The sequence below is a fragment of the Anopheles stephensi genome, chromosome 3 (genome assembly GCF_013141755.1).
Source record: "Anopheles stephensi strain Indian chromosome 3, UCI_ANSTEP_V1.0, whole genome shotgun sequence".
NCBI classification, from domain to species: domain Eukaryota; kingdom Metazoa; phylum Arthropoda; class Insecta; order Diptera; family Culicidae; genus Anopheles; species Anopheles stephensi.
In genome coordinates, this window is record NC_050203.1 from 40,202,110 (window position 1) to 40,227,738 (window position 25,629).

Below are 25,629 nucleotides of genomic sequence, written 5' to 3' on the forward strand. Positions count from 1 at the left end.
AACGAACATGCAAAGGATCGGTCGAAGGATGAATCATTCTCCTGCGCTGCGATGTGTAGTGAGTAAGAGCGAGAGAGTTTTTCAACACGGGAAAAGGAACACAACGATACACAGTTGTGTTTCGCACAGGTAACGGACATTGGTGTGAGTGTGATGTGAGGACTTACGTTCGACGGGAAGCTGTTGTTCCGCTGGTGTTTAACCAAATCTGTAAAATCCTTCCAAAGCAAAGAATTCAATGGCGTGGAGGAAATTTAAAGCGGTGGTTTTTAATTTAAGTTTTCCATTTGGTTTGTGTTAGCAATCCAACAAAGCTTGGGAAAAGCTTAACCAAGAGTTTAGACTTTCTGTTACTGAACTTGCAAGAATTCGCGATCCTGATGTTTTTTGAGCAAATATAAGAAAACACTCTGTGCAACTTGTAGGACTTACATTAAGTTCAGTAACTAGAAATGAAAGCAATGAGTATCAGGCGCATAATAAAGCAATGTTAAAAGCAATAGAAGGAAAGATCCAACAGCCGAATGCTATGAATGTGTGAGGAAAGCAAAGGCACGGAATATGGAGGGGCCATATTTTCTGTCATCCGTCATCCGATGGTGATCCAAATGTGGGACCGGGATGTGAGAGGATCTGATGGTGGCTTTTATTTATGCGTTGGTGTGTTTGTCTCGAGGTGCCATTTTGATATTTTTTCTCAGGATGGTGCTGAGCTGTAGTACTTGCGTGCGCGTTTGTGTGTGTAAAGCATTTGAGTATATTCCACCTCTGATCCGGCATATTATACGGAGGTCATATTATAGCGTGATTTACCTGGTTAGAGTTAACCTTTGTTATGTGCTATACATGATCTTAACTTGCCAGCAGTTATTACAGTAGCTAGTATTTTAGAGGATAATAAGTTTAATGAGGATCTCAAATTGAATTCGAGTCTTAAAAGAAGGCTCGTATATAAGCTTGTGTGTATGCTGAAATTCAGATCCTCCATACGATGGATCTGTTTGCGTGTTCTAAAGCATTACTACTATTCGATCGTTGTATCACCACATACCGTGTGCTCCCTTTGTGAGACGGAAAGGGACAAACAGATCGTCAGTAGAAGAAGTGTGGAGACCGAGTTGGTTGTGGATGTATTGTGTGATGATTTTCCACACGCACACATGCAGAGGCAGTTGAAAGGATCTGCTGTACCAAAGGTTTCCACCATGTATCGTGTGGCCGAGCGGTGGCTTGGCGTCCATGTCGCCAAAATGGCGTAGTAGCGTTTGATATGAGTGTGTACCCCGTCAAAGCACAAGCGCGCTGTAAATCGAAGGGTGGTAAAAACACATCACCGTATGGTGTAGGTACGTGAGTCAATGTATGTGCGACTGGCGATCACCCTTTTTCCTTCGTCAGGTTTTAGTAACGCCCGTGGAGGGAAAAGATGGGTGGGCCATTTTGAAGAAGGGAAGGTATTTGCGAGTTTTGTAATTCTCCTCATCATTCTTGCAAAGGGGATCCTCCAAGATGTGTGCGTAAGTCTGTTTGTGAAGCAAGCAAGCAAGCAAGCATTAGCGGGCCATTCGCACTTTCCTGCTTTTCCGACGATGCCTGCCTGTGCCTTACCCGTGCGAAGGGTAGCGCATTCAAGCTTTATGAGGCTGTGTGCGTGCTTTGAATGACACATGCACACACACACAAACACACTCATATTAGGAACGCACGCGTCGGCCCAGGCTTTTGCGTTTGCTGCGATCGCATTAGTAAGATTTTCCTCCTTTTTCAACATATGTGCAGCCGGATGAGGGCCGTCTTCATCATCATCATCGCCGTCATCATCATCATCACCGTTGCCGTTTGTGCGGTGTCGAGGCGGTCGAGGTCGCGCAGTTGTGTTTCCCGTGCCCATTGATGTGTGTTGGTCGCATAAATTGCTCGGGCTGGTGGGGGGTGTAGAGAAGCCAATTCGTTGTTAAAGCCCAAGTAGGCGGATGTGTCGTTGTGTGTGTGTGTAAAAGCATTCGTTATTCTCGCACTCTCTTAATCTGCTTTGGTTGTTGCATCTCGTTCTATCTACATGCTGCGTCCTCTTTACACCCGTTCAAACGAGCCTTGCTTGTGCTTGTGTGTGTTTGTAAGAGTTGCTTTTCTCTCTCATCATCAAAAAGAGCGAGAGAGCGAAACAGTGCGTTCGGGTTTTGGGCCTTTTGTGTGGTGTTGCCGAGCAGCAGGCTTTTAGTTGCCATCGGCGCGTCCATGAAATCGTGTCGCTTGGTTCGTGGTTGCGGCCTCGAAAGCGGCGTGTGAAGTGCGGCGCACTTTTTTTTTGTTGTAAAGCAAAAAGAACAGAAAAACAAGAAGGAAACGAAACAAAAGCGCACAACTGTACCGAACGTAACTGGCCCGGTAGTTGTGTATGTTTCTGTGAACGTGTGTGTCCGCGCGCGCATCTGTGTGTGTATAAGTGTATTGCAAGCGAGAGCGAGAGTGCCAAACGATATTTTGTATATTTAAGAAGTAGGTGTTTGATGGAAGCGCACGCAGCCGACCAAGCGACGATCGTATGCGATATTTAACGTGTGAGGTAAAGGATTTTCCTGCGTTCTGGAATATTTTTGGGTACTGGGTGGGTTTTTCTTTATGGCGTGCGGGTGCTTGTGTGTAAGTGTGGGACGTGTGGGTTCTTTCTCTGCGGTGGGTTTTTGGGAAATGAGGTTTAAAGACGGTAGTGAAATGGAAATGCAACGCTGTGTGTGGTTCTTGAGCAGCCTTTTCTTCTTGATCTTTTAGTAACAGGTGAAGAGTGTGTGCGTGTTTTTGGGGTCGTGCTTCAGTTCAACTCAGTAGCCGTGTGCGTGTCAACCATACTTGTTTTTTGTGCAGCACGCTTGCAGAAGAATTATAAATCGCGCTCTCTAGATGTGTGACACACCGGGCCAAGAATTGGTATAACTGCTGCACCTCGAATGCAATTGCGAAAGATCTAGAACGAAAGTGACATTGTATTTTCCCCTCCGCTTTTCTCAAGTTAACCGTCACCATATTAAGAGGAGTGTGTGTGTGCTGAAGCAGGATAATGTGCGATATGATCTTCTTGGATAAAAGCGAGTGGTATGTTTGTGTGTGTGTGTGAATGTGGTTTCCTTTATGACGCTTGGCAAGAATGTCGAAAATAAGTGTGATTTATAGATAATTTCTACCAGTGACGATAAAATCATCTCCCACCACCGCACGGGCTCAATGGATACTTCTCGTTAGGAAAGAAATTGGCACTCCTTTACCACCTTCATTTCCAACCTCATCAATTGTTGCTATGATAGCTCGAAAAGGTTATGCGGATTGAGTGTTTGTATGTGTGGTTGTGCCTGCGGCGGCGGCGGCGACGGCCCCGTGTGTGTTCACCATTAACGCTTTAACCTCGTCGGAAAGTCGGAAAAATATGGCAGCGCGCGAGGGAGAAATCGAAGTAGCAAGAGCAATATGACACCCCAGCCGCCGCCGTCAAGAGTGTGTGTTGTGTGTATTTCGCTACCCTACCCGACGACCGACGTGGTGTTGTATGCCTTCCGGACGGGATTTTTGTGTGTGTGTGTTGGGTAGTTGCTGCTTTTAGTGTGTGCGGTGTATGGCACAAAACGCGCGCGCCTCGAGGGTCTATTGAAGAATAGGGCAGATTTAAGAATGGGGTTGGTCAATGGGGAAAGACGCGTTGATGAGGTAGGGTGAAGGCGCGGTGGTGGTGGTAGTGTGGTGCGTGTGCGGTGTTGATGATGAACGAAAGCGATCGTTGCCGCTGCTAGTAGGGGTCGTCGAGAAATAGGATGGATGTGTCTGCCTCTGTGTGAATGTGTGTGTGTGTGTTTATGTTCTCCCCATCGCATAAGCCCTCTCGGTCCATGGTAGTGTGATTTTTGGTCGCCTTGCTGCGACAACACGGCCCACGTACATTCGAAACGTCGCTTGCTGTGTGGCGAGGACTCTGAAAAACAAGTCAGCTCTTTTCTCAAGTGGGATACTGTTTGTGTGTCTCTTTCTTTTGTTCTCGTTCTATTTCCTCGCTTGAAAAAGGAAAAACAGGCATGGATGCTTGCGGAGCAAGGAGCGAGCGAGAGAGGTATAAAGTGTACCGGACCAGTAAAGCCGTGCAGTGGGAAAAAGGCAGGAAGAACAAGGGGAATTAACCTTTCTGTTTGTTGTTTTTTTTTTCTCTGGTTGCACTGTTTGTTTTTAGCCAAGAATATATGGAGTTGTGTGTGGCTTGAGCGTGTGGGATTACTTGTTTGTGCGAAAGGTTTTCTGCAGTCGTCATCGGTATGATGTGCACTAAAACCGTTCAAGGATATATTAAGGGGCAGTTAGTATAGCGGCGCCGATCCTCGGATTGCAGGACCAAATTACGAATCCCGTCAGGGACCGTTGCAAACTAAGTCAAGGAAGACAGTAAAAATGGCAGGTCAAGTCACTCGAACTTTGGTCACAACTTCTCGAGGTTGTAAAGCCAAAGATGTATGATACCATTTTTTTTTACTATTTACACGACTGCAAGAGATGTGTAACTCCAATGTAAATTTTCGTTAGTTTACTTAAGAATGGCGATACGACCATTCCTTGCAAAGTATGCCATTTATTCCAGAGTCGCTGAAGCACACTTGATGAAACGTCAAAACTAAAGGAAAAGAAAGAGAGGGAACGACAAACGTTTGCGATCAATCATCTCGCGTACCTATTTATGCTCGTGGTTTCCTTTCTTTTTTTTCCATGAAACCTTCATTCTTACGACCACGTTTTTCGTTTTTCATTTCGCTCTCATCAACAGCGCCTACCGTTGTTCAACCAAACCGCGCTTCAACACCAAGAAAAGCGCGTCACTCTCTGGGACTATTCTACTAGCAACTGTGTATGTGTTGGTAGCCAGTAGGTGTACGATAGTGTATGTGACCCGTTGTCAGTGGGTTGGGTTCGCATGGATCATGGTGGAAAAAGCGTTGGAGCAACGCGCGCTCACCCGTCCGCTTTCCTTCCTCCCCTTCTCCCGTTGCCCCGTCTAGGGCCCTGTAGGCTTATCGTCTTTTTTTCTTCCAATTTTACCCCTTCAAAGTGGGTCGCCATTTTCTCTTCGCTCTCCGTGGAGGGTTTTCCCCTTCAGTCTGGGATTCTTTCGTGTTGATGATGACGATGATGATGGTTGACGGTGGCTTTCGCGTTCTTTCCGGCGGTAATAAAAGTTCCACCGGTACGAGACACACATGGACACCGACATTGCTAGCCTGAAAAAGAAAGAGTGAGAAAGAATGTTCTGAGTCATGTCTCTTTTCACTTTATTTTACGCTTCTCTTTTGGCGGACGTCAAATGGTGGAAAAGCGAACGCAACAACGCGGTTACTTGATCTGTTGTCTCCTCCGGATGGTGGCACATAGTCTTTTCCCTTTTGCTTTTCCTTGTGGGTTGAGAACATAAAGCTGAGTGAGTGTGTGCTCGAGATCGCAAAGCGCGTGTGGTGGTGACATCAGCGTGACGACAGACATTATTTGTTATTTGTTGAAACTTGGTATTGGGTTTTCCCATTATGATTTCCCAATGGCGCGCGCAAGTTGTTTTCAATTTCCCCAGCATGATCGCTTAACCAGTCTCTTCTGATAATGAATCATGAAATCACTTAGCTCTGTCCCAATGTATATCGTTTTTTTTTCCAACATGGCGTTGAGCGGACTCTAGTCGCCGCCATTGTGCATATTCGGGTTTTTGTCACCTTATTTTTTTGTGTTACAGAATCTTATGCCCTACGGAGGCACATACATAGCCGTGAAAAAGGCGTATTTTTTGTCTTATCGATCGTCTTCCGTGGCCGGGCGCGTATCTCTCAGCTACAATTTATCGATCGATTACCATTTAGTCGCGCGGCGTTGGGTGGCACGCACAACACCGCTTCGTTGTGTGTATTTCACAAGAATGTGGAAATAGCAGAAAAAGGCTTGCATGTGTGTGCGCCGCCACCATCACACATCATCATCATTACCGACCTTTTTTCGGACACACTCTCTTGCTTACCAACACCAGCATATGTCCGAGTGGTTCCACTGGCACATTCACCTTCTTTTTTTTTTTGTTCGTGAAAAGAAAGTGATCCGAAAAATGGTGGAAATTTTGGAAGATCGCAGGTTGGTGGGTTGGGTTGACGGATAGGATTGATTGTGAGTGTGTGCTGGGGGCGATTGGAGAAATGTAACATACAGGCGGGACATGCTACTGTGGGGCGAATTGGCGTGAGCTTCCATCATCATCATCGTTGCCACCACGTGATCATTTACGTATCTTGTGGGGATTTTGCCGTATGTTGAATGCTTCAAAGGGCGACAGACCATTTGTTGAGGTTGGAAAATGGTGATCAAGGCGGGTGTTCTTTTCGAGACACAGGCGGTTTTTTCCCCCTATAGAACTTATTTGCGTATCGTGTCATGCTTGCTTTCTTTGTGGTGCTCCATGTTTTGACCACAACAAAAATGGGTAGCCTCCCTGCTGCCATGATGCTAATGAACCCCATCACCAACCCCCTTCAAGCGGCGAGAGGTGGTGGCGTTGTGCGTGTTTTCTTCGTCGCGCGCGTATTATATCGCAGGGTTGGGGCTGTGTGGATCAAATACCTTTATGTGGGTCACAAGTAAATATTTTTAAGCTTTCATTTCACGCACACACACAAATACAGGCGGGCGCCTCGAACGGTGCTCGAGTAGTAGAACGTTGGAGGTGTTGTAAATGAGCGAGATGGTACGATCATGTGCAAGCCGGACATAAAAGAGAGAGAGAGAGTGAAACGCTTTTTCGATCGCGTACGTCATCCTTTAATCGAAATACACACTATTTCTCGAGATTTTTCCCCCCTGTTAAGCTAACGGGCTATTTGGGCTTGCGGTGGGGCCCGTGATTTAAGTCGAAAAGCTATGCTTAAGCCATGCTCCCCACACTTTATGGCTGCCTAATTTTTTCTCCGCCCCCAAAAGAACGCATGTGGGAACAAAACAAGTGTGTCCGCTGTTTTTCCGACTGTATGTGCAGAAAAGAAAGGAGGATCGCATATGTATCACACTTGCCATTTTAGTATCTTCCTGTCCTCTGCTTTACCGTTCGGTTCGTAGCCGTCGTAACCGTAACGAGCAAAAAAATAAAAGAAGAGAATTGGCCTGAGAGTGTGTTGGAGAGAGGTATAGGCCATACAAGCGTGGTGTGGTATGTCATCGCTTTCCTTATTAAAATTTGGTGTGATGTGATTTTTTTTCTTCATTTCTGCAAACCTCCTTTCCATCTGTAGTACGATCATTAGCCTCGATTCCCTTTTTTCCCGTTGTCTGGCGATCGTTTCCGCTTAAGTACTGATTGCGTTTGAGTCTCTTCTGGTTCGTTTCGTTCTTTTTTTTTGCGGCAGGGAATGGTAGGAGGACAAAAGCTTCTCGCACGATTGACAGATAAATTGCCTCTTTTTTCTTCGTTGTCAAAAGGTTTAATGTATGTGTGGGTACCCTTTCTTGTTGTATTTATGAATATGTTTAAATTGATTGATTATTTGAAGGTTTCGGTTTTTTTCTTCTACCCATGGAGAACGGTAATGAGCATTTTACATATTTTTTTTGCAATGTCAGGAGAAACATTCGGGGGTTTTCCTATTGGCACAAACATATCGTCATAGCGAATAATGTAACTCGCTGATTGTCTCATTTTTCATCTGAAACAATTACAAACGTCGAATCCCTTTGTAAAACGATTACTAACCGCCACAATTTGCTTGCTTTTCTTTCCACAGAACCGACACGCATAAACAAGACAAACAAAATTAACACAACATAAAACACAGTCCACGGCTGGAAGAAGGCTCACACCATGGACGATGATCAGCAGTTTTGTCTTCGATGGAACAATCACCAGAGTACACTCATCTCGGTGTTCGACACACTGCTGGAGAATGGTACACTGGTCGATTGTACATTGGCGGCCGAAGGAAAATTCCTGAAGGCACACAAAGTTGTTCTGTCGGCGTGCAGTCCCTACTTTGCGGTAAGTGTATTTATTCGCTTATTGATTTGTTGATCGCTCTCGATCGACTACTCTGTTTTGATGCAGAAGGATTTTTTTGTTTCTGTGCAAAATTAAAAATCATACATCTGTGAAACTCATGGTTTTCTTCTTCGCTTTTGAATTGTTCTCTCCCTTTGTAGACCCTACTCTCCCAACAGTACGACAAACATCCGATCTTCATACTCAAAGATGTGAAATTTCAAGAATTGCGCGCCATGATGGACTACATGTACCGTGGCGAGGTAAACATTTCCCAGGACCAGCTGGCCGCCCTGCTCAAGGCAGCCGAATCGCTGCAGATCAAGGGCCTGTCCGACAATCGCAGCAGCTCGTCGTCCGCGTCCGGGACGGGTGGAGGCGTGCATCCGCAACAGCAACAAAAACAAAGCGATGCACCTACCGCAAAATCACTTCAGCCTCCCGTACCTGCTAGCAAGGTACGTAGTTGTAGTAACCACGACGATACTACTAAGCAAGCTTCGGCACATGAGATTTAACTTTATTTATGTTTCTTTCCTCTGAATTACCTTATTAGGCTTCTGGTCTCACCATCGAGAACAAAAGGACCCTGAAGTCGGAGTTGCTCGAGTCCGATGTGTCCGGTTCGCGGGAAGGATCCACTAGTCCCACGTCGCGAAAACGTAAAAAAGTTCGCAGACGAAGTGTAGATACGAACAACCTACTAATAGGTAAGGGAGCGTGTACAGCGCCAATCCATCTACTTATGTGGATCCATTCTCCTCTTTCCAAGCATAGCTCAAGCAGCACTCTTCATCACACTCGTCTTATATCTTATCTTTCGCGAAATTCGCATGAATCGATCATCACGCGTACCGCACGACACACTCACTTCGTGTTGGGTTGTTGTGTAAAGCTTTTGGTTTGAAACAGTCACAAAGCGTGATAAATGTTCATATCTCGTCGGTATGTCGTTGATCACAATTATCTTTGTGGAATGATGCTAGTTAGTAGCACCGTTGCTGGCTGTATATGTAGTTGTTATCTGAACGTTGCTGTTGCTGTTTACTTGCAGCTTCTTTATTGTTTTGTTGTAATTCATATGATTATGGTGAAATAATGTTTCAGAGAAATTTGGTGTAATCGTGCCAATGTCAGTGTAGAACAGCTGTCTATGCTGTTTTGCTGTGTTTGTTATCTTTATGAAATGGATTATGTGTTTCCCATTCCAAATACTCCTTCCCTTATCACGGTTTTTTCGTTAATCACAGTACATTGGTATATGACAGAAAACAATGTAATAAAATAATGTTCAGGGGTTTAAGTAAACAAAAACCGAGTGATGAGTGGCTTGTTCGATGTATCGCCTGTGACGTGGATTTCCTTTACGACAATTAAACATTCAGCAGCTATTATATGCTTTCTCGATTACATCGCTAGACTAATTGTTTCTAATTTCTGTGTTCTATCTTCCAACCAATGTCAGATAATCATGACCAGCATTCAAATTCCTCATCACATTCAATGCACACTGGCAGTGGCGCAAGTGCGGCTGTATCAGCAGCCTCCGCCAACGTCGCCGCTTCATCTCTGTCCTCGTCGTCGTCTACCGCTGCCGTCGGTAGCAACAGCAGCGCTAATGTGCTGTCGGTTGCCGCCGTGGCCGCTGCCGCCGCACTCAAAAAGACTGAAACCGTTCAACAGGCTGCCGCCGAAACATTGAAACTCCAGAAGCAGCAAGCGGCTGCCGCCGCGGCCGCCGCTCAGTCCTCGGACGATGATGAACGATGTGGACCAGGCAGTGTGGCAACCGGCACCGAACACGACGACGGAAACGACCTTTCGGACAATGAGCACGATGGCGACGGTGGTTCTTCGGTAAAGTCTGGCTCGCGACATCATCACCTGCGAGATGGCAGCAGACGTGGTAAAACTTCTACCTCGTCGATGGGAGAAATGATGATCGAACCGAAGAGCGAATACGAAGATGTGCAGGATGAGAATGTTGAGGATTTGACAATGGACGATGAAGATTTAATGGACGAACTGGACCAACCCGGACCGAGCCACGGTGGCGATGTATCTAGTCAAGGTAAAGTAGACCGCGCGTGTGTGTGTGCGTGTGTTGCATTCGCTTATTTCGTATACGAAACTAACGAGCATTTTTACTTTTCCATCTACTTTTCGATCAATCCGGAACATCCGTGATGCCCGTTTATGAACTGATGTATGATGAATGGAACTGACCCACCAAAACACCCACAGGGTATGCACAATGGCCGATGGATCGTGAGCAGAACGAAGCGTTTATTGCCGCTCAGGACGCAGTTGGTGGACAGCATCGAGACGCACAAGGTAAGCGAGCGTTTTTAACTTTTCAAAGTTGGCCAAGATGTACGATACATAAAACGTGCCACTATCCTTATCTGCTTCCGGTAATGACATCGTGTATGCTTAATAAGGAGAGTAAGGAAAATTGAAAGTTAATCTATATCCGTTTTACAAAACAAACACTCGGTAGCTTCTTATGTTTTACTCAATTTGCAAGTGTTTTGTGCCGGATTGCTCTCGCTCTCTCGATATGCTTCGCTCAACGCGTCTTACGTGATTATGTTTCACTCAGAATGGATAGTGTTTTATGGATCGTATGTCTTTCCAAAACGAAAAACAACAAAAAAAGACATTGTAAATTTGTTATCTCTTTCTCTATCTCTCATAGTTTGTTTGTTTGGTTTTTGTATTATTATTACTATTACTTGCAAAATTGATTTGATTCCTAAAATATTAAACAGTACGGTATAATCACAATACAACACAAGCAAAAATAGACAAAAAAAAAGAGCAATTTCAAACAATTTAATAATCTCTTCCCTAGAATTAATAATCTTAGTTTTGATTACCACACCCCCCTCTCTTTACCCACCTCATTGCTGCTTATCCATTGAACAAACAAAAAAGCGATAAAAAAGAAATGCAAAACATTAATCCTTTCCAACAATTAATACCTGGAACACACACACACACATCTATGTATTCTCCCTCTCTCCTCCTGCCTCTAGCTACACGCAACTTTGTCATGTGTGTGTGTATATATGTGTGTTAAAGTTAACTAAACTATGCAACTAAGTAATAAGCAAGAGAATCTCATTAGCACCGCGCTGCAATAATAATATGTGTGTGTGGGTCGTGTTTGATCAAAAATAGGGGTGTGTGTGTGTTGAGTCAAATAGTTAGGAGCTTTAATTTATTGTGCATCGTTATTGCTGTAAGAGCTAGCAGCTAGTTGTCATTATGGAAGTAAGGTGTGTTACCTACCTGGGGTGGGAGCCTTTGGGGGTGTACTCTTTCCAACAAGCAACAAGTGACAGTCGAATATAAATGTGTCCTGTTGTAGGTCAGGGAACCGGCGGCGGCGGCGGCGGCGTGTGCATTTCTGTTGTGTGCCCGCGCGAGAAGAAAATGTACTTTTTATGACAATGATCATCCTGCTGCAGTGCATCTCGGCTTTAAGTCGTTTTCCATGTTGGGAGAACTGAGACTTGCCGCTGTGGGAGAGGGTGGATGGGGGGAGGGCCACTAAAATTGATGGTAAGGAAGGGGTGGTAGCTCTGAGGGATGATGATGTGCGTCATCCTCGTCCCCCTTGTCTGTTACACAAAGAAGAACAACGATGATGGTTTTCTCATCAACCTGCGTGTGTGTGTGTGTGTATGCTGTATGTTTGTTGTAAGTCGCGTAATGTCCGTGTTGAATGTCCACCCACGGATTTTTCATTTGTGCAATGTGCAGTTGTGCTACTTACTGGTAGTGTACTTATAGCCACTGCGAAATGGCCTTGTTCGAATTACAGAAATCAAGCAAGAGAAAGAAGTACCGGCATTGCAAATAACGTGTCGGATTCTGTTTCTGTGTGTGTGTTGAAGGCAGATTTGTTTGTCATCTCACATTAGTGATGGTTTGTTAAATAATAATATCGATAGATGCAAAACTACATGCCATACATCATACATCTTATGTATGATGTGGTTTATTAAGAGGTAAAAATGCATCGGCAACTGCAAGGAAGGACAAAAAGATATGCAGCAGGCAGCGCGTGCGTGTGTCAGGAGATGTTCGTCAGGTCGCGCACGAACGACGCAGGGGGAGAAATAAATGATCGGTGTTAATAACCTTCGCCAAAGTTAAGTTAAAGTCATCACACACGCACACACACAGGCGCACACTTGCTCAAAAATCCATAAAAATACAGCACGTTGCATTTATTGCACTGTTGCAATGATCGCGACTCTTAACCCACCCGACAGCGCCCCGTCCGTTCCGCTTCTTCATCCTATTTTTTTCTCTCTCCAGCCATTTTTGGACGGTAGAGCAGCTCTAAAACATGGATGTGGAATGGGCGTGTGTGTGTATGTGTGTGTGTGTGGGGTGTTGTTTTATTTGTAGCTCCACACCGCTCTCTTTGTCCACACGACGACCACACGGTGTATTTATGACTCCGTCGAACGCGCGTGGGCGAAAGGAGTAAAACATCGCACGCGCGCGCAATGCAATGAGGCGTCGTCGACGACGCGCCCTCTCTTGTACATTTTCCATCGTGTGCGTCGTCGTTGCTCGCCGTAGAATGACATTTACACGGTCGGTCTGTGGATCGCGCTTGTTGTGTTTAGCCTTCCCCTGTCATTGCCTTGATGATGCTGTTTGCCATTTTTTTTTGCTGCAATTCTTATTGTAAATCCATACACGTCCCGGCGGACCCGACGATATGGCCATCATCACTGTTAGTATTCTCGCACACACTCACTCGCTCTTTTTTTTTAAGTGTGTGGTTGAGTTTTGAGAATTCATCCGATCATCATCACAATGGTGTGAGACTCGTTTCGGTGGGGGGGGGGCGATGATGATGGCGGGTGATGCATATGCACTCTGTGTCCTTTGCAGGGTGGTTGTAATTTTTGTGGCACAACACACCGTACACGACGACGCACCGTTCTTTTTGTGCGCAATGCTATTTATTGTTATTGCGCCCAGAGGTCGACTTGCTGCTGCATCCTCGGCACACTCGGCGATCAAGTGTGATTCTTGAGGGTTAAGCGTTGAGGCAAGAGTTGTGTATTATGTCCTTCTATATGTGCATCTCCTGACTCTTTGCCTTCGCTGATGCATTTTCGCTTCTGCAGTGCAGTGCAAGAAAAGGTGTGTGCTCTTGTGTGTGTTGTATAGCGCCACGTTTCCTTTTCAGGATGTTTCCGTTCCCGTTCCGTTTTTTGCCTCCGTGCGTCCGCACACAAAGAATTTAGGTTGGATTGTGGAAACGAGCAGCAGCAGATAAAAAGCTGCTCATGTTGTTTCATTTTGAGGCAGGCTTCATTTAGCTGGCCTGTTTAAACGTGTTTTAATGGCCTTTGTGCTTTATTATAGAAAAAAGCTTAAATTTCAAATATAATATCAGCATATAATATTCAATTTTCGAATTTCTCACACTCCACACACATGTTAAAAACTGCTGCTGATGGTAACGATTCTCTTGCTTTTACTTTATAATACGTTTGCCGTCCTATTGAAACCGAAAAAGCTCATAATCAGTAGATTTTAATGAATGTTTTTTTTATTTTAACTTTTACAACTAAAACGAAATCTGTTCTTTGAACCGTAAAATTAAGTGTAACTGATATAAATATCTTTGCGTATTGTGTACATTTCATTTTTTTGTTTTACTTATTATAATTTTGTAATAGAAAAAACCTTAGATACATACATAGGTCTATTTGGTGGTTGTGTAGTGTTGTGTTACTCTTATCCCTTATCTCTCCTGTGTTTGCAAATATTGCGTTATGCGTAGCACACTTGTTACTAGAATTTTGTTTTGTTTTAGAAATTGGTTAACTTAAGTTTTTCCAATGCATTAGCTGTAAAAGAATACTTGTGTGTTTTGTTCAGGATGTTCATCCTTTTCCCGCTACACCCCCTTTCCTCCTCACACATTATCATCCATTCTCCTCACACTTCTTTCACCATGTTTTTTTCGAACTGCTTCTTTCCGTTAGTGTGTAGTATTCTCTTCTATTCACACACACACACACACTTCTTCTTCTGAACCTTCTTCCCTACAATCCTTTTTGCGCGCACCCTTTTTTTACTCGCTGAAAAAAAGCACTCCATCCCTTTTTTTTGTAATGACTTATTATTTACCACATTAATAGCTTTCTTTACTTTTAATTCACCGTGTGTTGGTATGGCGCTTACTTACTCTTTGTCTTAAGACACCAACAAACCCTAAACCCAAACGTTTGCTGCAAGCTTTTCGTCAAAGCCACAGTCAAAGGAGGGAGTTGATTGTTGGTAGCGTGCGTACGTGCGCGTGTGGTGGTGGTGATATGGGGCTTTTACGCAAATTGTTGTGTCTCGTTTTTGTAAGTGCGCGTTGTGCTATATGATGGTGGTGGTGTGATTGCGAGATGAATTGCATTTGCATTGGTTTGTCGTCGTTCCATTCTGTTGCTGTCATTTCGGATGCGTAACCCCGGAGAATGTTGAGTCCGTCGACTTTATTAGTGTAGTGTGTAGTTTTCTCTTGATAAGGATTAAGGATCCTTTTTGCTATTTTTGCATAGAACCTCACCGTCAGAGGTGATCAATCGAGAGAGAGGAAGTCTGAGTAACAGCGGATGAAGGAGAGAAAATAATGGGGTATATGTACGAGCGCGCGTGTTTTGCTTTTTTTTTTTAAATTGCTGTCAATACATCAGTTTTGGAATTTTCATGTGATGGACATGAGAATACCTGCAGTCGTCTTCCAAAGGGAAGCTCTACACCAAGAGATGATTGGGCGCGTTGCAACTTATCTACTCACCCCCGTGGTCGTGTAGTAGTAATAATCAGTGTAATAGATAGTACAAGCAGTAGGGGACCAGGTATCCTCAGGGAACCATAATTTAGAAACCCGAAACTAACATCAATTCGCCTGGTAGGGAAAGGATTGATTTTTACACAATATTTCGTTCCCGAACTTTGCCTCCTTTTTCATTGATTTCCTGCTGCCAAAGCTTCCCGCGATTCCTTTGCCTTACTCACAGTTCTTGTAGTAGCTGAGTTTTTAGCAATGCTATCGTTTGATCTTTGTTTGCCTTTATTTTCACTACAAACCATTTTAATTTATAGTAGCTTATTATTTTGAAAATGTTTATATTGCGCGCATGCTTTGGTTGGTTTGCCATTTGAAATTGTGTTTTATGTTTTGTTTATTTTGTTTTCTTCTTTTAATTGCACAAAAAACAAGGGGGTTCACTTGTGTTTTGTTTAAGGTTGTTATGTTCGAAAATAATCCTTTCGCAAACTTTCATTACTACTACACCGCCGCAATGCTTCTTTTCATTTCCAACTGTCGTCTCTTTTTTCATAAAATTAAATCAACAAAACAAAACCTCCAACTCTTTCTTTTTGTACTCTATTCTATCACTATCCTCTCAACCTATCGCAATGTTGTTAGTTTTTTATGGGGGGCGCTTATTTCCTTGCGACCATGGCTCGCATCTGAATTTTCCTAGTTTCCAATGAAAAAGGAACGATGGAACTCTCGCCTTGACGCCTTATTACAGTCATTTTAAGATTTTGCTGTTGTATGACTGTTTGCCCTTTGCTTCCGAGTGCCAAAGAGAGGCAACGCGGTATATGACGCGCACCTACCTGGCCACCAACATTACCAAATTGATCATGTAGTTCTCACCTCTTCTTCTTCTTCTTCGCATGCTTGGTAGAGAGAAGGGCAAAATGTTTTTGTTGGCAAAGGAAGAGAGGAAAACGAGCGCTGTGATGTGGTGGTGTGGTACCGATTGAATGTGTTCTGGCTGTCCTATGCGTGTAGATGGACAACCGAGCAGAGTATTAGCATTTAGTTCTCCCGTAGTACTTAATTTTAAGAGGGATTTACATTCGTCGTCGGGTGTTTGTATTTTTTTTGTTTTCGGATACGGTTTCCTCCTTTCCCGTTGTCTGCCATCCTATCGTTCGTTCGTTCGTATGTTCTTCACTGTTTTCCCCTGTCGTCCGTCACCGTCGTCGTCGTCGTCGTCGTCGTCGTTGTGTGTAGGTAGAGTGGTAGTAGTAATGCTCGCACTTGGCGTGCATGTTCTGTCAAATCTGTCAAATCGGTAAAATCCAAATCCGGTCATCCGATCTCTCCGGTTGCGAATGCGTTTTTATTTCTCCCGGTAACCGGTTTGCCGTCCGGTACCGTCAAATTATCGTGTTTCGTATAGGTTCTTTTTTTTGTTGCTGCTTTTGCGCGAATATATTTACCCGGTTGTCGATCATTAAATTCCGCGATCGCGCGCGCGCCCGAACTTGTGTGCTTTTGTTGTCAAGAGTCCCGTCGTCGGGCGTACCTACACCTCCGTTGAGGTTTTTATTTGTCCCCTTTATTCTGCCAAAATCATGCAAATGCCGTTTATGTTGCTGTCCCGCGTCCCACCGCGTGTGTCTCTCTCGCGCGGGAGTCTGCGTGAGACGTGTTCTGTCAATAAAAAAAATTGCAAGTGCAGTTTTGTGTTACAAAGCAAGTGACGCCTGTGTGTGTGTGTGTGCATATCGGTGCAAATAAAAGTGTTCTTAGTGTGGTGATTTTGGTTGTGTTGATTGAGTGCTCGCGCTCCTCCGGTATGTTGTTCAGTGGTGTGTTGTTAGTGACCTGTGGAGTGCCTGTTTTGAAGGTGAAAATGGAGCTGGATTTTCAGTCGGTCATTCAACTCTCCCGACACGACGGACTGCATCGATCACATCATCAGCGTCGACGTGCATGAAACCACCGTCCAGCAGCCGCGCATCGACATTCATCTCCCCCCATCCTCTGCGGTTATGGTTTGTAGCTGTAGATCGGGATAAAACCCGATTTGCAGTGAGGTAAATGGTTGTGTCGCCGGTATCAACAATGGAAGGAGATGATCTTTCCTTTGCATTTTGAAGGCTGTGTATGAGGTAAGATTTGATGCAGAATTGAAAGTAGTGCGCGAAATAGCATGGAATGGAACACGGTATGAAATGAGCGAGGTTTAAGACGTTTATTCTTCGCATTTAATTTTGTCGTAATGCGTAATTCGCCTATGTGGACTGGCTTTACATCAGTTCAGTTATGTTACTTAAAGTTGTCGGATTATTAACAATCTTTGGAATCGTCTCATTTTTGTCGCTTAGATTCCGGTTCGAATTTCCTTACATCAAAAATCAATCTAGAAAAATGAATGAACGATGATTTGAAAGCGAACGCGATACAGATATGCTACTTGTACAACAGAAGAATAGACCTCTGACACTAGTTTTCCATATTATTTCGCCCCACAACTTTCTATTTTGCGCGCGCTGCTTTGTGTAGTTTAACTGCACCTTCATAATTCCACCCTGTGGGGAGGATCACAATGCAAGGATTTTGAATGTCATGCGTCTTCTTGTTGGGGTCATGCACGTAGGCGAGACGATGGCAGGTAAGTATTGTTCCTGATGCAATAGTATCGTTGCAAGGGAATACTTGGTAATGTTAAGATAGTTTTACGATATTCATAAATTAAATGAATGTAAATCCTATCCCGAACTATCCTCTTCGAACACAATGACCTTCCACATCCCTCCATCCTTCACCATTTTAAATCATCAACTATCGTGTGGACAATAATTCTCTTGACACGGTGAATCGTTTAAAAAATCTCCCTGTTTGATCAGACTTTTATTCAGATTATTATTTGGTTTTTGTTGCACTTGAAAGTCCTTTTATTCGTGTCGTGAGAGTGATCTGGCCTTATTGCTGCTAGTCAGTTAGTTATTAAAAGTCTTTAAGAAGACTCAAATTTAGCAAAACTCACTTCAAAATGTTTGTAAAACACAGTACAGTTTGTACTGCTGTTATAGCTCTCATACAAGCCATACGACTACTTTAACTACCCTCTCAAACTCGACTTGACTTTCACCGATGTTTCGCTTAAATCATCAAAGGACCTTTCGCACATCGGACAGGACATTGTTATGGTTTAATTCCCCTACTCCCCTTATACCTTCTCTCGACTGATCTGTGTATGGTTCGCAAAACGTTGTGTGTGTATGTGTGTGTGTGTTTTGGCTACGTATGTGTGGGACGAATGAATGCTGTACTGTGTTGTATGATCTTGGCTATCATCGTTGTGCGTACTTCATCGACGTTGTTGTTTTTTGACATACTACGGCGTTGGTTGATTCCGTTCCGACATAGGTCCGAAAGAATGGAACATTTGCTAGGTGTTCAACACATAAAACCGCAAATCGATGTTTCCAACAAACGGAACTAAATGTGTAAGTATACGATGCGCTGCTCTTCACGCCGATGATGGAATATCCACATATCTTTGACACACTTGGGAAAAGAATACTTTGAGCATCAAATACATGCAAATAAAACAGAAGTTCAAAGGGAAAACTTTGAGGAAATATCTATAGTGACTAGAACAAAAACAAAGCAAATTTTGCACATGATGCTGCTTTTGAGAGGATCCTTAAAGCTTTCGTGTAGGGTCCTTCGCATAATGTTTGTGTGAAGCTCTAATGTTGGTTAAAAGCAGAGTATTGCACTGCTCTATGCGTATGCCATCAGCTCACTTCAACATGTTGTTCACGATCAGAGGTTGTATTTCAAACGCCTTAAGTAGGATGCTTCAACTAAGTGCATTGCAAAATGAGCGCATCCGCCATATACACATTCGCGTTAATTTATGACCCGGTGCTTATGCAGGTGTCAATTTCTTGAGGTAAATTTATTAAGATTGAAATGCTTTTGATGGTTTGACACAAACGCCCCCCGGCGGGTCCTGTTGTGTACGGGGGATTTTTTTTGCTAGCAATATTCGCGTTTCAGCGCGCTACTTTAGTGCGTAGAGTTTCATAGGCGCGCGCACTGTTGTTGCCATTCGCAGCATGTGGTGTACCTTTCATTGGAATGTACGAGGGAGGACGCGCACAGTAATTGAAAGCTTTTTGCCTTTTTGTTTTGAAAATTACGCCCGTTTTGGTCGTAAATTGTGTTTCAATTAACGTGCATCAGGTATGCAAATATGCAGTCGTCAGGTAAAGAAAAGGGTTGGTGCTTCCTTAATGACGATGATGGTTGGTACACGCTCTAGCTTAGCCACCGCCCGTTGAGTTCGTGGACGTGGACGATAGTACACCGCGTCAGTCCCAATCGTAAATAAGATGTTTTGAAATGTTTACTTTTATTTGAAAAGCCTTTGGCAAGGGAAAAGAGGTCGCGCGTTGTTGATTGTTTAAGAATACCGATGCTGTGCGTTTCGCCGATCATTGCATTTCGTAAGTGAAATCTTAATTTATTGATCGTTATAGAGGAAAACGGCTTGAGAGTAGCCGCCGTCCTCGCGCTGTGAGGACTCGTTAGGGATATGCGGTTAACGAACGCGATGGGGTGTTTTATATGGTTTTGCGTAAATGACGAGCATCATTTGCATCTGATTAGGCAGTAGTTATGCACATGTACGTGAAACCTTTCGTGGCCTTTTTCTATTGGGTTAATTGATCACACAATCCATGTGTGCAAATGAGCGGACAGTTAACGCGTGCCACTCGAAGAGGAGGTGTATTAAATAGTTTTTGATTTTATTGGTCGCGCCCTAATGAAGAGAAGGTCGACATAAACTGTCGAGTAAGATTGGGGTTTTGTTTGAATCTTTTTCGCGATTGCGTTTTTTGATGTTCTGAATATTCTACAGCCTCAATGTGTCTAAGAATGAGGAAATTGCTCAGTACCGTAAAACAAAGATCAAAAGAAGATAGCTTGAATAAAGTGTGATTTAGTGAAATTTATTCTCAACCAAAAAACTGTGAAGCGTGTGTTTCTTCAGTAGCGCATATCATTTTGGGAAGGTAATATCACATTATAGCGAGATTTTAAGTTTGAATTTGAAGTGCGATGTTGTAGCTTGTGCTCTCTTTCACCCAATTGTTAAACATAAAATGGATCGATTGAATGGGTCGAAATGGTTTTCAGTGCCGTTTGGTTTACCTTTACGTTTCTGCCGCTTTATAATACCTGCTGTGTGTACTATTCGTTTACCGCATATAAGGTCACACGAAGGTTATGAGGTTTCTTTTTTTCCTTTTTTGCATCCATCAAACATACGAAAAGGCAATTAAAATTTTAATTACCTTAAGAGAAAAGCCGTTAAAACAGCGCGCGTACATAAATCCATTGTTTTCTTGTTCGGTTCGCCCCCAAGGTTCACGTGAGGAGAGAAGCACAGGTGTTTTTATTTGTCATTTGGAAATTATGTTTCTGTTTTATGTTTTGCTGCGCAGATCCTATGCTTTTCGTTCAGCTTTATAGCTTTTATACACAAATTATACATCTCAGTCACCACCCCCCCCCCCCCCCCGCCCCATATGTTTTGTAAAGATGAAAACTGATTTTTCTTACTTGCGTTTATCGAGAAAGTCGGTCATTTAGATTTGTTTAGTTTTTCATGTTTGTTTCACAATTTTTCATGCTAAATTTAAAACCAAAGTATTTGCGTTAAGAGTTTGCATATTCTCATTTGGTATACATGTTGGTAGTACTTCAAAATTTAAAATCAGGTTTTGGTGTTGAAGAGAGAGCGTGAGAGAGAGAGAAAGAGGGGGGGATAGTTTAGTGGTTATAGGAAATCCCAAGAGCACAAGCAGATTGAGATTGATTTCATTTCATTTCCCACGGACCCAAAATGGTGTTGCACTTCCTTTGCCTAACATACATTGCTCAAGAGATTCCTTATAGTTGGTGTGCGCTAACTACTTTCTTTGTTGCATTTTGTCTTTCTCAAAGTTTGTGGAAAATCGGGATTCACAGGCATTATTGTGTGAATCTGCGAAGAGGGGGATTTGCGCAGGATGTGTGAGGATATTTGTTCCATTTAAGTTCTACTCCTTACTACGACGCCCTCTTCTCAGCGGTCTCCGTTCATTCCGTTTGTTCGCTCTTCTCTTCTTTCCACGCCCCCGGGACTCGATTGTGCGAAATCCGTGTCCGATGGTTTTCTACTTTCAGCGCTGAAATCATCGTCGTCTGCAGCGGCGGCCACACTCAAACATCCCACCTCCTGCCTTATGTCGCCCGATGTCTGTGGGTTCAGTAACGTTTGTCCGCGCACTTCCACGCGCCGGCTGCTGAACACCACGCTGCGTGCGGCGGCAGCCGTAGCTGCCGCCTCGGAAACCGGCGCCATGTCTCAGTCTTCATCGCCATTACCACCGGCTGCGGCGTCGATCACGTCGTGCTGCAACAGCGACGACACGATCTATGGAAACAGCAACTGTGGCGAAAGCGTTGACGGTAATGGAGGCTGCGGGCCAGTTTCGGGCACCGCTGCTGCATCGGGGTCGTCGTCGTCGTCGTCCGCCTTCAAATGCCCTCGGTGTCCCCGTGCTTATGCACTGTCTTATACGCTTGAGCGGCACATGAAGTACGAATGTGGGGTGGCCAAGCAGTTTGGTTGCTTTAAATGTGGGAAACGTTTCTCGCGAAAGGACATCCTTAAGGCGCATATATCCAACACGAGGCTACACTGTGCTGCTGCTGCTGTTGCGGCAGCAGCGGTGGCCACGACGACTGCCCCAAGCGCTACATCCTCCGTTGCGCCCGAGGACGGCCTTAGGCCTACACCCGCGAGTCCTCGTGATGGCGTCGATGAATGATGACCGTGTGAAGTGTAGGGCAGCGTATGTTATTTCGTTCTTTGTACAGTGGTAACATTCCATCTACGGTTATGGCCTTTTAGCCGTTAATATGTCCCCTTCGAGTTTTGTTACTAGGATGAGGAGAAGCGGGACCCAAGGAACCATCCAGAGTTTGTAATGATTAAATGCCCAATAAAACGTTGTTACATTAAAACTATGGCTTTCTTTCTCTTATGATGCGGACTAGTAACTAACGGCGGACGACTCCCTGGTACAGGGTCGAGAATGCTTCCTTAGTCAGTCACTCGATCGATGTACTTCGAACCCCTTGAAAGGCATCAACGTTGTTTAAGAAAACTCTTAAGAACATATAGAAACTGGTGAAAAATTATACTCTCTCTGTGTGTGTGGTGTGTACAAAGATCAACCATATGTAACCAAGGAACTTAGAGGGACACAGGTCGGTTTTTTTTCACGTTACTGTAAAGTTAAATCGTGGTGGTTAATGCTTACTATTTTAAACACATTCTGTAATTGGTTTGCATCTTTTTATTAATTTTGAGCACTCACAAACAATCCACACACCCTATTCCCTGTCTTTTGTTTTATTGTTTGGGGGCAACAGATAGCGGGGCAAATAATGGAAATCTTTTTATTTGTTTGCGATAACATATTTCCCATCTATATATGTGTGTCCTTATCTCTCTTACTGTTGGCTTTAAAACGAATCAATGAACGAAACTTTGGTTTGATTGATCTGTTATTCGCTGCTAATGGTTTTACTTTTCCTTTTTTTGTGGTGATTTTTCTCTTCTTTCTCATAAGTTGCACACTCGCTGTCCTCTCACTTGTGTTGGTATATATATCTCTCTCTCTTTATTTTTGGTTTTATTTAAATTGTTTTTCCCCCCCGTCACAAGGACGTGTAGTGCCTGGGTGTCTGTGTAATTCTATTAGATGGTTGTTATCCTTGTGTTCACTACACACATGCCTCCCTCTTGAACGGGCGGGCTGGCTTATCAGTTTAGATGTGGTACGAAAGGAGGAGAAGGTTACATTGTGCCAAAGCAAACGAGCTTCACGCGAGTGGGAGATAGAGAAAGAATGAGATCGAACACTACTAGGTTGTACCTTTTTTTTTAACAAGAGCGCGTCCGTTGTACTAAGCTACGCGGCGGAAGCATTACTTATCTTTACCCTTTTTTTTGATGATCCATATCAACGTGAATTCTTCCTCCGTTGCTTATTCCGGGCCCATTGTGGGTTTTCTTTTATCGTTTTTTGATTTCTCTTCGATAGATGCACTTGCAGGCATGATGCTGTCCGCCTACAACCGCCATCACGATCCATCGTTAACCGAACAGCCTTTACCAATGGCCCCGGCCGAGGTGCTGTTGCTAGCGTTGTCCACCTCACCGTCCTTAGCACAGCAGGAGCAACAGCTACAGCTACAGCAACAGCAGCAACACCACCTTCAACAGCATTCGCTGTCGTCCATGGTGGTTGATGGTAGTGGTAATGGTAGTAGCTTCACTGTGAGCGTACCACCGTCGTCGTCTTCTTCTTCTGTTCACCACACGGACAGGAGCGGTGCGGGTCGTGATCGAGTGCTTGATCCGTTAGAGATCCGTGTGGTTATGCCCTCCAACCATGGTGGTGGTGGTGGTGTTGGAAGTAGTAGTGCTACTACCTCTTGCTCGCCTTCTGTCAAGAGCGGTGCGGTTAGTTTGGGACGACAATCGCACGGACGTGCGTCGTCGTCGTCGTTGCTGCCCCGCCATGAGCGGGAATCGCGAGCTTCGGCTCGTACCGTTAGCACTGGCAGGATAACGGTTGCTTCCGGCCTACTACTACAGTCCACCATTCGTCATTCGTCGGCAGCTAGTAGCGGTGGCGGTGACTGTAGTAGTAGTAGTGGTAGTAGCGCAGCGGCAAACGGCAAACGGTTCCGCTGTGATTACTGCCCATTTTCGTGCTCTTGGCGCTATGACCTGAAGCTTCACCTGAAGCAAAAGCACGGCATTCACAAGAAGAATGTCTAGTAGAAGGGTTTGATGTTTAGGGAAGGGGGGAATCTGAGGCTTATATATGACATACCTTGTAGAGTGTTTTTATTTATGTTTTTAAACTAGAATCGTTCCTTAAGTGCTCAAGAATCTGTAGCCGGGGAGGGGAGTAGTACGAAAATGCTGTTGTCGCCGATTGTGTGCGATTGTATTTAAGCTAGTGGGGAAAAGAGAGAAAAAACATATTTATAAAATATATCTGTGCTATAATGAGCTGCGAAAAGAGTACGTAATAAATCGATCGATAAATCGATAATGAAAGTACCCACCTGCTGTACGATTTTCGAACTTCAATTCTCGACGTGTTCCTCGGTTGTACAACATCACACCACCACATTTGTATAATATTTCACCACAAGTTTCTAGTCTCCGAATTATTGTTCCTGTACTCTTCTCTCTCGTCGTCTTTGGCCGGGTCGGTTACGCTTTGCTATTCCGAACGTTTTCGTTTCAAACATGGGCCGCAAAAGTTTTATATGTTTATTTGTTTAGTTTCCTTTATTATTGTTTTCCATCTTATTAAGTAGACCATATATTTTGCACGAATACAAGCGATTTAGCGAGAGAAGCCCGGTTTTTGTACCACCCGTTCGGGCTGCTGTTTATTCATGAAAGGAAGATAGTGTGTATTTAGTTTAGTTTCGTTTCGTATGTTTATGTTTTATTATGTTTTAGTTTAGTTTTTGGTTTAGTAAACTATGCCGGAACCGAGGTATAGGATCGGTTCCGTTTAGCTGTTTTTTTTTTTATATGTTTTAAAGTCGGAGAGAATCATTGTTGAAGATGGTTCTGTTGCAAATGTGGAATGTTTTAGATGTTTTTTTTGCTCTAGGACATAATTTAGCAGTCGGTATAAAAAACCCCATGAGAGATATAGTTCTTGAACAAACAGCTCTACTGTAGTGTGTCGGTTAGGGTAGAGCGAGAGCGCCTGTAGTGAGAAAAAAGGAAGAGATTAGTTAAGGCAACCTTTTTTTTTTTTCGTTACACTTTTCGTATTTTCGTTGTTTACCTTCATTTCATCGACACCGTTTGGTATCATTTCCTTTTTTCTTCTTCTCTTTCCTTTCGGTACCCTTTCATTTCCGGTTCTGTGCGCGCGCGACCTGTGTGTTATCATTTTGCAAAACCCAAACCTCCCGAAAACCATCTTGATAATTGTTTTTCTGCGGTGTGGTGTTTTGTGGTTGTGTGTTCCCGGACGATCTCCTCATCGTCGTTCATCGTTCGTCATCATCATCATCACTAACACTAATTACCATCATCATCATCATCATCATCATCCCCGCGGTTCGTGCGTGTGTGTGTGTCCTGATCGTGATCTCTTCGTTGATCGGCGGGTTGATGCGTTCCCCCTGGCATATGCGCGGGTTGGTATGTTGTTGTGTGTAGATTATAAAATGACTAGCCTCCTGTACAGCAACTTCCTAGACATCACTATGCAGCGGTTCCGGTGCGCGGTGTGCGACAAAAGCTACCTGCGCAAGCGGCACCTGCAGCGGCACATGCGCGACGAGTGCATCGGTATACCGCCCCGGTTCAGCTGTGAGCACTGCGATTCCAAGTTCCGGCGCAAGTACCATCTGGTGCGCCACATGCTTTCCAAGCACGGCATCCAGATGGAACCGGGACCGATGAAGCCGGGCGGATCGGCTGCGAACGGTGGCGGAACGGGCAGTGGTACCGAGGGCGAAGAGCTTACGAAGTTTACCAAGCTCGAGGCAGAGGCTGGTGGTACGACGGCGGGTGAGCTGGCAACTATGGCGGCCGCTGCCGCCGCCGCCGCCGCCGCCGCTGCAGCTACGACCAAGAAGGCCAAAGGTAAACGGAGCGTTAACGAGCACGGCGCAACGATGGACGGTACCGAGGACAAGTACTCGG

General features: G+C 44.3%; 1 protein-coding gene and 1 long non-coding RNA gene across 4 annotated transcripts in view; one reads left to right on the plus strand and one right to left on the minus strand.

Moving 5' to 3' along the window:
- The window catches only part of LOC118511995 (longitudinals lacking protein, isoforms F/I/K/T-like), a 58,984-nt gene that overhangs the window by 19,685 nt on the left and 13,670 nt on the right, over positions 1-25,629 (plus strand). Inside the window, exons 1-6 of one of the 3 annotated variants that reach the window (XM_036055732.1) lie at positions 2,198-2,566; positions 7,779-8,029; positions 8,191-8,487; positions 8,586-8,739; positions 9,495-10,100; positions 10,274-10,363. In XM_036055732.1, the coding sequence (XP_035911625.1) occupies positions 7,856-8,029; positions 8,191-8,487; positions 8,586-8,739; positions 9,495-10,100; positions 10,274-10,363 (1,321 nt within the window). In that variant the 5' untranslated portion in view covers positions 2,198-2,566; positions 7,779-7,855. Of the gene's footprint in view, positions 1-2,197; positions 2,567-2,955; positions 3,094-7,778; positions 8,030-8,190; positions 8,488-8,585; positions 8,740-9,494; positions 10,101-10,273; positions 10,364-25,629 lie in introns of those variants that run through there. The other 2 variants (XM_036055734.1, XM_036055733.1) reach the window with 2 other exon arrangements.
- On the minus strand, positions 24,498-25,134 carry LOC118512008. Its single transcript, XR_004906218.1, has 2 exons — positions 24,761-25,134; positions 24,498-24,679 (listed from the first exon to the last, which is right to left on the minus strand). It is a non-coding gene; the product is annotated as an uncharacterized LOC118512008 (long non-coding RNA).